This window comes from Nothobranchius furzeri, chromosome 16, assembly GCF_043380555.1.
Source record: "Nothobranchius furzeri strain GRZ-AD chromosome 16, NfurGRZ-RIMD1, whole genome shotgun sequence".
Taxonomy (NCBI): domain Eukaryota; kingdom Metazoa; phylum Chordata; class Actinopteri; order Cyprinodontiformes; family Nothobranchiidae; genus Nothobranchius; species Nothobranchius furzeri.
In genome coordinates, this window is record NC_091756.1 from 38,565,041 (window position 1) to 38,579,058 (window position 14,018).

General features: G+C 42.5%; 1 protein-coding gene and 1 long non-coding RNA gene across 4 annotated transcripts in view; both read left to right on the forward strand.

The window, feature by feature from the left end:
- LOC107387869 (BRCA1 DNA repair associated) overlaps positions 1–7,891 on the forward strand; it is a 38,779-nt gene extending 30,888 nt beyond the window's left edge. For all 3 annotated transcript variants that reach the window (XM_015963106.3, XM_015963108.3, XM_015963107.3), the window contains exon 21: positions 7,674–7,891. In XM_015963106.3, coding sequence (XP_015818592.3) covers positions 7,674–7,786 — 113 coding nt within the window. In that variant the 3' untranslated portion in view covers positions 7,787–7,891. The remainder of the gene's footprint in view (positions 1–7,673) is intronic.
- A 3,625-nt stretch (positions 7,892–11,516) lies between these two features.
- On the forward strand, positions 11,517–12,643 carry LOC139063489 (uncharacterized). The gene is made up of 2 exons (XR_011516849.1): positions 11,517–11,986; positions 12,107–12,643. It is a non-coding gene; the product is annotated as an uncharacterized lncRNA (long non-coding RNA).
- Positions 12,644–14,018: the final 1,375 nt, after the last annotated feature.

Below are 14,018 nucleotides of genomic sequence, written 5' to 3' on the forward strand. Positions count from 1 at the left end.
TCATACCAAAGACTTTGTAAAAAAAATGGGACCCAATGCCTCCCTGCTTGACACTCAGCATTAAGGGGTTGGATTGGGGGGTTAAACCACCAAATAGTTCCCGAGCGCGGCTTGTCTGCAGCTCACCGCTCCCCCAGGGGATGGGTCAAATGCGGAGAACAAATTTCGCACACACACCTGTGTGTGTGACAACTAATGGGACTTTAACTTTAACGTCAATGTCAAGGCACGTGGCCTTGCAAGGCGATGTCTTGCAAGGCCAGGCTCCTTGCTTACAAGGACACTGTCCTTCCTTGGTCAAAGAAAACGGTTAAACAGTTAGAACAGACTTGCATCACATGACCGCGGCTTCCACGGCAGTCACGTAACATCACGTAACAAGGGAGATAACATTATATTTTATATGTATTAGTTTCAATATAAATATATAACGAGCCTTTTACTTTTTAAATTGTGTATATGTTTATTAAATTAAAAATATAAGCGAGTTACTACCCGCTTGCCATCGAAGCCACAACTGCTAAGCAACTGACTAACAATAGATAAATTCTTTGGATCTAAAAAAAACATTTTAAATTAGCTAGCTTACTTTAAAACTTGAAAGTTGTCCCCGAAGTAGCTGCCGGCTTCTGATCCGCCGTCTTTTTGAAAATACCGCAGTGTATTGTGGGTAATTTTTGACCAAGGCTAGGCTACAAGACAACTCCCGTGTGTCCTTGCTCAGCTAGCTAAATGGCTAGCAAACGGAGAGCACATGCCTCGGTAGAACATGAACATTGGAACCGATTGGAACACGTCTTGGTGGCTCCTGATGACGTATCTCCTTGGCAATCGGGGCGGGGCCACGACATCAAGGCAAGGCTCCTTGACATTGAGAAACACCCAATGTAAGTAAAAGGAAGGTTCTAGCATAAAGCCTTCCTTTTACTTACATTGTTTTATGCTAAGCTAAAGCAAAACGTGCTGCTTCCAGATCAGGAGAATGACCGAGCTTGACAAAATGTTACTTCTGTGTAGAATTTCCCTTTAAGTTTGGTGTTTCTTGTTTGCACTATTTTTCATGTGTAGTTTATATTTTTTTTCTACAATGTGGTAGTGTACTTTACTTTGTGATATATATATATATATATATATATATATATATATATATATATATATATATATATATATATATACCGTAAATCCTCTAATACAGGCCGGTATTCAATTGTGTCGGAGTCAGCGGAGGTGAGTAATGGCCGGTCTCTTATTGTGGCCGGGTGGAATGTGGTAACAAGCAAGCACGGGGGACGGTTGTGTCATCGTCTCACTTTTGATTTGCCAGTGATAGACCGTGAGGGTAACTTTAACCGTGCAGAGACGAAGAGGAGGCGAAAATTTGATATTGTAGTGACCCCGAGCGTCTCAGTGGCAATCCCCAACTCAACCAGCAGGAGGCAGTAGTGGGTCACACCAGACCTTTATTGGGCTTCTTCTTCAACCCTTTGTAACGCTACAGACACCAAACTTCTATCATGCTCCTACCACACAGAGTCACGGTGTCAGTTAACCATGCTAATTCAACCCGCTCCACAGAACACACATCACCTTCCCTGTGGCTTACATTAACATAACACTCAAATCAACACGCAAATCAGCACATAGAAACTAGCAGAATGATAGGAAACACATATAACACAATACCCAGAATGCACCTGGCTTACAACCCCAGCCAGGTCATTACAATATCAAGTTCAAAGAGAACGTGCTGATTATGCTGCAGAACACTCTGGGGAGCAGTAGCAGGGGTTGTATGAACTAGTCGACTTCACTATAGTGACTTTTTATGCCTGTCATCGACTAGTCGCTGTCACGTGACAATGACCGGCAAGATGCAGCCCTCAGAAAAGACAGCAGCCTGCTGTCAGAAGGTGACAAGCTCCTGCGCTCGGGGGGGTGGGGGGTTGGGGGGCAACGCACTCTGCCAGAGCGTCTGACATGCGATCGTTCATGTCGGTTCATTTCCTTTAATGTTTTCTGTCTTTTATTTGCGCCTGATGTGTTTCGCTGCTGTGGAGCGGGGCACATCACCTTGTCCTCCGACGCACTGATCACTGATGCGGCCGCCAAGCAGGGAGCGCTCCGCTGTTTGTGCGGTCGGATCTGCCTCCTGAGCACGGCCACAGTAACAATCAGGTGTTGCCAAATTATTTAACACGCGATCGTTCATTTCCTTCAGTGCATCGGAGGACAAGGTGATGTGCCCCGCTCCACAGCAGCGAAACACATCAGGCGCAAATAAAAGACAGAAAACATTAAAGGAAATGAACCGACATGAACAATCGCGTGTCAGTACCGACGCTCTGGCAGAGTGCGTTGCCCCTACCCCCCACCCCCACCCCCCCACCCCCAGCGCAGGAGCTTGTCACCTGCTGACAGCAGGCTGCTGTCTTTTCCGAGGGCTGCATCTTGCCGGTCATTATCACGTGACAGCGACTAGTCGACGACAGGCATAAAAAGTCATTATAGTGAAGTCGACTAGTTCATACAACCCCTGCTACTGCTCCCCAGAGTGTTATTTGCACTTGATGTGTTTCGCTGCTGGAGCGGGGCACACCTTGTCCTCCGACGCACTGATCACTGATGCGGCCGGCAAGCAGCGAGCACTCCGCAGTTTTTGCGGTCGGTAGATCTTTTAGAACTGCAGTTCAAAGGTAACTCATAAGGTGAATATGAACCCAGGCAGCAGTTTCTCTTTAGGATTGAGAGGAGATGCAGGAAGATAATAAACAGACAGGACAGAAAAATAGTCAAATAAAAACAAGTTAGTTTTTGTACCTGCTGGTTGCAACAAACAGACACCATTGAAGGTAATCAGAAGTGAGGAACAGAAAATGAAATAATTATTTTAATGTTTAGAGCAGCAGGAACTCTGAGAGGCTGCAGGTGCATCAGTGAGTTTGCGGCTGCTGCGTAGGGGGAGGGGGGAGAGGGCTGAAGCAGAAACTACCGTTGTTAAAAGAAATGTGTTTAACTTTGAAAATGTGGGCGCAATTTTAATTGTCAAAACTCCAGCGAACCATTAGTTCATTTTGCTCAAATAGAAATAGAGGCCTGCCTCTAATACTGGCCCTCCTTCCAATAAAGGCCTGGAGCTTGATGAGCTTGAGTCAAATACAGGCCCGGGCCTGTATTAGAGGATTTACGGTATATATATATTTTTTTTTTTTACTTGAAGATTCCATCTCGACCAGCCACTATTTTGCACCATTATTCTGGGAACTGTTTTATTTTCTTCATATTAAACACTTTAAAAAACTTGAGTCTGTTCTATTTTCTATAGTTCTGAAACAGTTTGAACATTGTTAATGTTTTGAGTTTGTTTTACATTTGAAGTTCAATAAATATTAAGAGATTTACTGACTAATTTAATTTATATTGCACACAGTGAGTGTTCATTGTCTTTCACAATCACTGTGCTGCTAAAACGTATAAATATCAGCCTTAATAACCAGCTTTAGATATCGGCCATCGGCAACAAAATTCTTTTAAAAATCGGCATTGGCCTTAAAAAAACATATCGGTCGGAATCTAGTACCAAGCCACCAATACTTTTTAACGACTGGACATCATTTTTTCTCATTATCAACAATGTTTTGACGAATATTTCTAGAGCTTAATGGCAAAACCTACACATTATGTCTTGAAGTACATGTTTGGTAGCCATTTCTGTCCCAACTTCAGCTGCTCCCAAATTAGATATAGAAGGGTAACAATGGGATATTCCATTTATAAGTCAAATTTAGCCTGTTGCATTATTCCCCAGATTTAGATAAGTGGGAGAAAGCATTTTGTAACCAGTCCAGTCATTATCCTAATCTGGCAGTATTATGTTAGCTTTAGCATAGCATAAACAATGTAAGTGAATGGTAACGGCTAGCATTTCTTATGAAGAAGTCATGAAAATGACTCAATAAAGCTAACAGAATACTACCAGATTAGGAGAATGACTGGGCTGGTTACAAAATGCTATTTCCTACCACCATGAGGGAGCATCCAATTGGAGAGTGCTGTCTATTACAGCAGTAGAGTTCATGCACACGTTTAATTTATGGCAAGCAGCAGTCAAGGAGCTCGCTGGCTAAAAATAAACTGCTAAAGTTCTCCAATTTGGAGTCATATTTAGGTTTCTGGCATTTGTTAACCATTGTTCAAATATAAACTATTAGGCCTATTTCTTCACCAGTGAGGGATGTTTTGGAAACCTAAAGTGCTACTCCTAGACCTTCGTGAATGCTGGCAGGTCTGGTAGTGTTTAAGTGACTGGCTATAACGCACGGCCCTCCTATCGGGATGCACCCTAGTAAATGGAGATTTCCTACAACCACGACGATGTCGGTGCACCTGTCTGTCCATTAAGTGTGGATTTTAATGTGCCCTTAAGAGCAGCAGGTGTAAGAGAGGCCGAACAGGGAAAATGGAGATGCTGTCAACCAAAATGAGATGAGTTTCCTCAGAAGAGTGACAGGAGGGACTTTCCAGGAAGGCAAGTGTGAAGAAAGTCAGGGAGCAGAGAAATGTCCAAGAGGAAATGTCAAATTGTGACGAGGGGAATGTCAAAACAAGTTGGGCCATTAAAGCGAGGCTGCCACCGCACAAGGAAAGCTGACAGTTTGAAATAGAGAGGCAGCTTCTGGCTCCAAGTCCCCCTCCTCCATCCTCCTGGCATCCTAATTTACACTACTACATATTTAATGCTGTGTGTCCTCCTCCATGTCCTCTGGCACTTTCAGTTCAGGTAATTGAACAGCCTCCCCCCCCCCCCCCCCCCCCCCAGTATCCACCTTCTCTTATCCGCCCTTTATACTCTTCCTGTAATTGAAATCACTGTTTTCCTCTCAGCCGTTCCACAATGTCACTTAGGTGTGTAAATAATTACAAAAATAGGAGAAAAAAGATGAAATTGTGTCTGAAAAACTGTAACACTCATTTTCACCTGAAACGTTGATTATATTTAACAGCTTATTTTAAAAATTCCTTTTTTGTGCTATCTGTTTTTTTCCTATTTCCAATCCTGGTGAGAAGATTAAAGTATTTGTGGATATGTGAGAATTACATCACAAAATGCTGTTTTACAGCTAGAACGTGATTACCATTCTGTCTCATGGTTATTTATTGGATTGTTTTTAAACAAACTTGAAGAATTAAATCAAATCGGTATAATTTATTTTTCTGGGGATCAGAACTAATTTACTTGAATGTTAAGACGGAAGCATCCAGCAGTTAACTATTTGTGTTTTACAGGATCTAATGTGGTTCTGATGTTAGAGTTACATATTTATGTCAGGGCCACATATATTTGCTGCCCAGTTGGCACTTTGCTTTTCTTTAGATTCCATTCAGATTAGCTTGTTTTGCCAAAATGACGCATCTTTGTGTTTTCTTTAATTAATCTGCTAGTCTTATTCGCTCTGAAGATCACAATTGTTTATCTGTGAGTGGATTTTAATACAGCTACATCTGTACAGAGATGTGTTTTTGTTAATAATCCATTATAATGATCTAAAAACTGGCTTTACATTTAGTTATAAGCAAGTGTTATTTGTGCTGCTGTTGTTGTTCTTATAATATGTTACTGCCTAAATCTGTTTGTCCCCCCTTATAGATTTCTTCTGAACTTATTTTTGGGGCTTTTCTTGTGACAAAAAATGCTTCATGTCTGCTAATAATGTCTAAGGTAACCTAAAGATGAAGTTTTCTAATGAGGATTTCATTTATCAAAGGAAAAAGCTTTTTAAAACAACATGGCTCAACATGAAAACCCTTATAATAAATGACTGTAATCCACGTTCTTTTCCTAAATGTGGTTAAAACACATTTAAAGGTCAACTTCATTGAATATTCATTTTTAAAATATCTTATTTCTGATTATAATTGGTCGCTCTGAGTCATGCAGGCAGAACATGAAAATAGTCTTCTACACCTATCTAGATGTGTTTGTGAGGAGACAGGCTGCACAGTTTAGAACTACTTGAAGACGAGCTATGGAGGACTTGGGCAGGCCGACATGTAGGGCCTTACAGTAGTGGAGGCATGAATTAATGAAAGCATGAATCTTCAGGTCTGAGTGGTTGAGAAATTGCTTCAGCCTGGAGATGGCTCTAAGTTGATAAAAGCTAGTCCTGACTACTGTGTTGATCTGTTTAAGTTCAATTGTTCATCAAGGATGACTCAGAGGTTCTTGATATAAGGTTTAGGTTGGAAGGACAGATGACTGAGGTCGGTTGTGAGAACACAGGAGTGGTTTGGAGAGGTAACAACTATACATTGTTTTATCGTTGTTTAATAAGCAGTATATAACATAACTAGTGCAATCTGCTGCCTATTGTCCACTGCTTTATTTATGTCATTGTGAGCCTTCAGGAGACCTGATTCTGTGCTGTGACGTAATCTAAACCCCAACTAGAAGGTATCTAGAATTGAATTATTGTCGAGGAATTGTTGGACTTGAGTAAAGGCAATCTTCTCTAGGACCTTGGGTAAAAAAGGAAGGATAGAAATGGGTTGGAAATTTGAAAGCACAGTTGGATAATTGTGGGTGTTTTTGAATAAGGGCCGAATCGCTGCTTGCTAGAAGCTAGATGGAAAAATCCCAAAACATAGAGAGGAATTAAAGAGGGATGAGATAAAGTGACCAATGACCAAAAACACATTCTTTACCACCCTGGCTGGGAGAAAATCTAAAGGACACCCAGAAGGTTTAATTTCCCCCACTAGGGCAGCTAAGGAGGGGATCGAACTCTTCTAGGACAGCTCTTGGAATAGAACAAGGAGCCTTGACAACACTCATGGACTCACCCATCTTGGCTCGTGATGAGGAAGGCGGTTTTTGTTTTAGCGTCCAAGAAACAGCGGAGAATGTCTCGACTAGTAGAAACTAACTGTTAGCATCAGCAACTCCAGAACACTGCAGAACTCCTTCAGGCTTGTGTTATTTGTCAAGATAAAACATCAAAGTTGCAAAATAAAAGGAGTCAGTGGTAGTGGCATTATTGTTAGCCAGTCAGAGGTGAGATGTCCAAATGTCAGGAGATAAGAGTCCAGATCCTGCTGTCTGAAGCTACTTTCTCCTCCAGCTTACTTCTATTTCCTGAAACAGGTGCTCTGGAGCTTTTATTCTCCAGAGAATGACTTACAAGGCATTTATTCCTACTAGAGTAGAGACTGCTGCAAATGTATTAAAAATATGAGTAATGCTGAGTTTTTGTGGGAATCTGTCTACAGACAGGGCCAAGTTGGTTTAGATAACGTTTTCATCTTAATACATTTTCACTTGAAAACCACGTCTTGTATTCACTCTGGTTATCTTTGACACTGAGTTGTGTTTACTGATCTGAAACATTTGTGCTACCAAAAAAATAAAAAAGGCAAAACCAAAAGAAGTCTGTGTGGGAGCAAATACTGTTCTACAGCTCTGTGTTATCAGACTGTCACAGTAGAGATCGGTCTGCAGGGGGATGGTGGTGTTTGTCAAAGTGTAGTGGTGTATGAATTGTAATTTAAACAGGGTGGAGGTCCTAGTAGAGCTCCAGCGTGATTCAGAATGATTTTTTGGCATTTTTTATAGCATTTGATTAAAGCAAATCTTTTGACTAAGTATTACTGAAGGCTTTTAAATCCTCTCTGCTCCACAGGTCTGTCCAAAAACGCCACAGTGGTGACCCGAGGGTGGCTCCTGGATACGGTTGCAACCTACACTCTGCAAAACTACAGCAGCTACGCACCGTTAAGAACCACAGTGCTTTAGTATCCTCTGCCAGCCCATTTTACAGTTCCAACTCTTTTAAGTTAACACAACTTTCCTCAGAGTATGTCTACATTTTGTGTACATAAAGTTTGAACAAAAACTTCAGTTGTGAGCTTCTTTTTTTGTTTGCTTTGATTAGTTCATGTATTTTTCTCTACAGGGAGACTTTGTAGTTTTGGCTTGCCTTTAACACCCCCTGGTGCCCAGTTAGTCAGACCAAAAGTGAAACTTATCTCCTCACTATGCATTCATCTTTTTCTAACAGCTGAAATGTCTCCTCAGCTCTCATTAGTGTCTACAGGAGTGGTTCATCGCTAAATTCAACAAATCCTCTGTGTTCATGATCTAAAACCTGCTGGAAGCAGACTCCAGTGCTGGCATGTCAGCTCCCCTTTTACTATGTCCAAGAGGAGGTGACCTGCCACTCAAAAGTTGCAAGTGCAGTATTCTGGCCACAGATGGCGGTGGCAAACTAAGACATTTCATTAACCCTGTAAAGGGTCATTTTAGCACATATTGGCTCAAGAAAATGATTTAAAAATATGAAAATAAATGCATAGTATTCCTTTAATGTACTGTGGTTTCAGTGCACAAGGCTTCTTAAACAAGTGCTAAAGCTGAACTTGAGGATTTTAGATTCTTGTTACAGTAGATTAATAAAAATGAAACATTTGAAAGTGTCTGCACCCTTTTATTCAAACCAAAAAAATACTTTGCGAGCTAAAGACTAGTCTAAAAGTAAGTAAACACATTGTGACCAGCCTCATTTTATAAAGCACAGACTCAAGTTTCTTTTATTCCTGAATTGCAGAATAAATTTTTGCTATTTTTAGCTACATTTATTTTTATTTATTCTCTTTTGTAGGTTTTGACTTTTTTGTTATACACAGACTACCTCACATATATGTAAATGTGATTTAAGCTGCTTTAGCTGCTCAGTACTGCTTTATGTCAGAACGTGTGTCTAGCATTAGCAAGCTTCATTTTACCATGTAAGTCCTTAACAGACTAAAGAGGTAAATGAATCAGAAACAATCCAGCTATAGTTAAAAAGTGCCACATTTACATGTCCACTGTGCATCCTTCGGAGATGACATTGAGTTTTCGGGGTAAACCTCCTCTTCCCTGAAAGCGGTAGCAATGCAACAGCCAGAGTTCACGTTGTGGTGAAATCACATCTGCAGCCTGAGCCGAGGGGCAGACGTAGCAGAGAAACACTCAGCCTCTGGAGCTACGCTCAACTTTTCATGCAGAATGAGCTTTTGCCTCAAGGACGTGAATCTACTTGAGTGACTGCTCTACACCACCAGGCTCCTGTTTAAAGGTCAAACCGCCATTTCCTAATGGTTTTTTCAGGTCTCAATGAGTCGGTGTTGGTAAACCTTACCTTTGCGGGGCTAATACCGTTCTCCACACACATTTTTAATACCTTTTCCATAACATGTTAAAAGTATCAAAGTATCCCTGAGAGGATATTTAAATTTAAGATTCATATAAACCGTTTTGCCATTTCAGTCCGTGGCATTTGGGGTTTAAACAAACGCTGCTTTTAGTTTCATTCAATGCGTTGACAAAAGATCCCCACGAACCAGGTGGCTGAAAGAGCCCAACGAAACAATAATGTCAGCTTGTTTGCTCCGAGGCTTTTTAAATGCCAGATGTGCGGTGCCAGACGCCAGGATGCTGCTTTCCTCCAGTCAGCTTGTTTTTGGTTTGTGTTTTTTCCCAGTGCAATGTGCCAACCGAGCGTACATTCAGCTCAGGCATTGTGGGTTGGACCTGGGGTTACAACTGCAGACTTTCACAATAAAACACTGTTATTGTGTTGTTTTTGGCTAAAAGAGTGAGTTAGTTGAACAGATCCTAGTTCTAACTTAAGGTTTTAATGAATCCATTTTTAACTTTAGCATTAACGATCACCAGGTTCAGGCTCAGAAAACGTTGCTGGTTAAATAAACCGGTTTTATCAAAACTTGTGGCTCAACTGGAAATGATGCACTGTGGGTTTTATTTAGCTACACAATAAATTAGCCAAAATAAGCATTTTCCTCATGGACAACAATGGGATTTACAGCTCTGAGGCTCAGACTTCAAAATAGAAACGTCATTCTGAAGTGACTGAGGACAGAGAAAACTGGGCCTCTACTCAGACTACTGCCCCGAGATCCGATGCTGGACAAGTGGACGATAATGGATGGATGGCTGCTGATTAACAAACAGATTGATGGTACTTTAGCTTCACCTCTTCATACCTTGGAGAGGTTCAGTTCTCTAGAGCTCTTTGTAGTTTTCTCCTTTTGCAGTTCTGATGAGTTGATTTTGGCTTTTGGGATGAGTCACATTCAGGTCTACATGAATTTGTTAATGTTTTATCATCTCTTGACTGCTTTTGCATCCAGTGATTTTAGACTGACAACAGATTTCTTGATCATGTTTCAACTTCAGCTCTTGATGCAAAGCCTTGAATTGGTTCAGTTCTTTCTGCAGCACTTTGGTTTTCTTTGTCTGCTGCAGCCCTGGTGAGAATTGCTTTAGGCTATTTTGGCTGCACATGCAGGTGTGGAGAAGATGCTGTCCAGAATACGTCGTTTCTTTTTCTGGCCCGGCATGGAAAATGAGGTGCGTGGGTTCCATCTAGGTTGTGCTGCCTGTAGCCTGCGAAATAGAGATCAGCCTAGAGCCCCACTAAAGCCTATTGTGGTCTCGTATCCTCTGGAGGTTGTGGCCCTGGACTACCTCACATTAGGGAGGCCCACAGACCGATATCAGAACATTTTGGTTATGACTGATCTTTTCACACACTATGCTTGGGCAGTTCCCACTAAAGATCAGACCGCACAGACGACAGTACATGCCCTATGGACTCATGTGATCCAGCCTTTTGGCTGTCCTGCCAGGCTACATTCAGATAGAGGGGCTAGTTTTGAGTCTGCACTAATTTATCAGTTATGCAGGTGTTATGGCATCACAAAGAGTAAATCCACACCATATCATCCTGCTGGAAATGGAGGGGTTGAACGACTGAACCAGACACTACTGCACATGTTGCGTTCACTTGAGGCAGAGAGACAGCAGAGGTGGCCAGAACTCCTCCCCGAGCTGTTGCAGGCATACAATAACACGGTTCATAGCGCCACAGGGTACGCTCCATCATACCTAATGTTTGGGCGGCATTTGAGACAGCCAGTGGATGTTAACCTAGGAGTGGAACAGGGATCACTTTGTAATGATCTTGGAGGATGGGTTAGAGACCACCACCAAAAATTGTCTTTTGCTTATGAAACAGCAAGGAAAAATATGGCGGCTGCTGTCAACCAAAACAAGAAGGTCTATGACAAAAGGGCACAGGCTCTGCCATTAGCACCAGGAGAGAGGGTTTGGATTAGGGACAGGAACAGGCAGGGGCAAGGAAAGTTGCACCCAGGTTGGGCCTCAGAACCACATGTTGTAGTGGAAAGAGTCGGGGATACAGGTGTGGTGTATAAAGTGCAGCCAGAGAAAGGGGGAAGAGAGAGAGTCCTTCACCGAAATGCATTAAATTTATGCACCACCCCAGCAGTGGACAGTATCCAACTGCTAGAGGAGGTAGGCCCAGGGGTTGAGACGGTCATTGAGCCTCCATTCTATTGTGTTATGCCCAACGTGCTTATTTTGCAGCCTGAAGGACTGCCAGAACTTCGGCGTTCCGCAATGTCTAACCTTGGTCAGCCACCAGCATGCTATCGGCCACTGGAGTGATGTATCAGGGACTGTCACAGTTAAAATGTGGGGGGATGTCACACAGTGGAATGTGTGTTTTTCTGTTGTTTTAAATTCTTTTATTAATTGTTGGAATTTCTTAACAGTTTTTGTGTTATTGCATGATTTTGTTGTGTGTTGTTGGTTTTATGTGCCTGTTTAGTTTAAATTGTTTTGCCACTGTTGACATGACAGTCACCTGAAGAGGTGGGCGTGACTGGGAGAGCGCACCAGGTGCGCATAGTTAGCAGGTTGATAAAGGGAAGAAGCGGCAGAACTGCGGGAGGAGAGAGGAAAAAGAGACCAAAGAAACCCGAAGGCAGAGGGACTGGACTAATAGGTGGACGTAGCACGGAACGCGTTGGATCGCAGGAGGACCGGTTCATCCCTGGCGTGCAGTGACGAGTGGGAGCAACGCCTTTGAATGACAGCAGGGCAGAGGTTGGACCTCTGCCTGCATCCGTGAGTAAACGGCTTCCTCTGTTGTATGGGTGACGTGCCGTATGGGCCGATCCTACGAGAAAGAGATTGCACTGCGCCAGTACAGGCAAAAGTTCTGCCCCAGTGTTCTGTCCTTGACAGGGAGGAGTGGCGAGAGCCCCCGGGAGAGCACGCCTGAGACGAGTGCTTGCTGAGAGCGGGACCAGAGACTGCTGGAGTCGGACGCTGAAGCCGGGACGCCGCCTTTCCCATCCTGTTCGTGACGTTGTGGATCTGGGAGGAGCCCAACTATCTTTTGGGGTCTTTTTGAAGAACGTTTTAAACTGTTTTTATGGACTCAAACTTTGAGTTGTATATTTTTAGACAGGCTTTTATTTAGTTAATAAAAGAGGTTGCAGGCAAACTTCTGCTCTCTGGTGTCTCTGTCCCTCTGGTTTTGCACCCTCGCTCTCCACCTGTGTCGTTGTGAACCCCTGTGTGACGCTGGAGCTCTGCCGCTTTAACAGAAAGAGATCTCCAGAGGATCCTGGCTCAGTATAAGCAGCCATCTTCTGGATATGAGGAGTTTGACTGGTCATTGTAATAAAAAGCTGTCTGTTTAAGGCTTCAGTAATACACAACTAACTTGTACTGTCGTTAAACTGTTAGTTGTTGAAAAGAATTAAAGTTTTTGCTGAACTCATGTGTTTCTTGTGCATGGGGGGCACTAGGGCACCACCCCACCAGTCTCACAGGAAGAAAAATATATAAATATTAAAAAATATCATGAAACTTAAATATCTATTTCTGCATTTAAGGGTCGTGTAAAAATGTTATTTCACACTTTTACCACTACTAAATCTTCCGACGCATTTCCTTTCCTGTGGGCGCAGAAATCTTTACCATAGACCTACGGTATAACTGGCGCATGTGCGCTGGATCCCCCCTCCAATACAAAGAATAGGAGAGCCTTTGGGCACTGAGGTTTGTGACTGAAACCGGGTCGAGTCTCACCTCAGTTCAGGATGTTCAACCAGAACCAGAATCTCTCCACGTGTCACTGTTAATTGTTTTTTTGCTCACTAGTCTTTGTTTTAGAGCAGCTGAGTACACTTCTTAGAATTTTCTTATGGAGAACTAAAAAATGATTGTGGCATCAGAGACTTTTTTCGTTCTGATTTGTGACCCTGATGCTAAAATTCAATATATTTATGAATTTGTGTTTTAAAGGTTCAAAAATTATTTAGCATAGGGAGCCTAAGTAGATATTTATCAAGGATTCTATGCAAAATTTTACAGTTCATCAAAGTAAAGCACGCAACATTGACCTGAAACAGCTAGCACCTGCACATTTTGACCCTTGATTATTTTATCAAAGCATTAAAAGTTTATTCTCATTTGTACACTTGAATAAAGGCACAAAGTCTGACATAACAAGGAGCCAACTTATCTAGATTTTTGAGAAGTCACATGAAATCCAAATGAAAAACGTCTTTGTTGAGTTCCAAAGTTTCACGATGAAGGCCAATAGATATTTCTGACCATTGTTTTTAATTGTGCATTCTCAGGTTTCAGTTTGTTGATGTCTATGCGTAGGTCGTCACACTCCGTATGAAGTTGTTTGTACTTTTGTTTGAGGTCATTGTGGACAGCCTTTGGGACCACAGCTTCTGAAAGGAAATAAAGAATAAGTAAACCGTTACTTCGAACAGACTGCCAGGCACTAGCCAAATTATTTTGTAAAATTCACCACACGCACGCACGCACGCACGCACGCACGCACGCACGCACGCACGCACGCACGCACACACACACACACACACACACACGCACACACACACACACACACACACACACACACACACACACACAGACAAAGGCACTCATAATAGCTGCACGGGAACACCAGAGCAACAGAGGCCAAGATTTACCACACCAAACAAGACCCAAGGCGTAGGCTATGCAAAGAGGCCCCTGAGACAACCCACCACATAACTGCAGGGTCTAAGATGCTGGCAGGGAAAGCATACATGGAACACCACAACTAAGTGACTGACGTAGTGTACAGATAGGT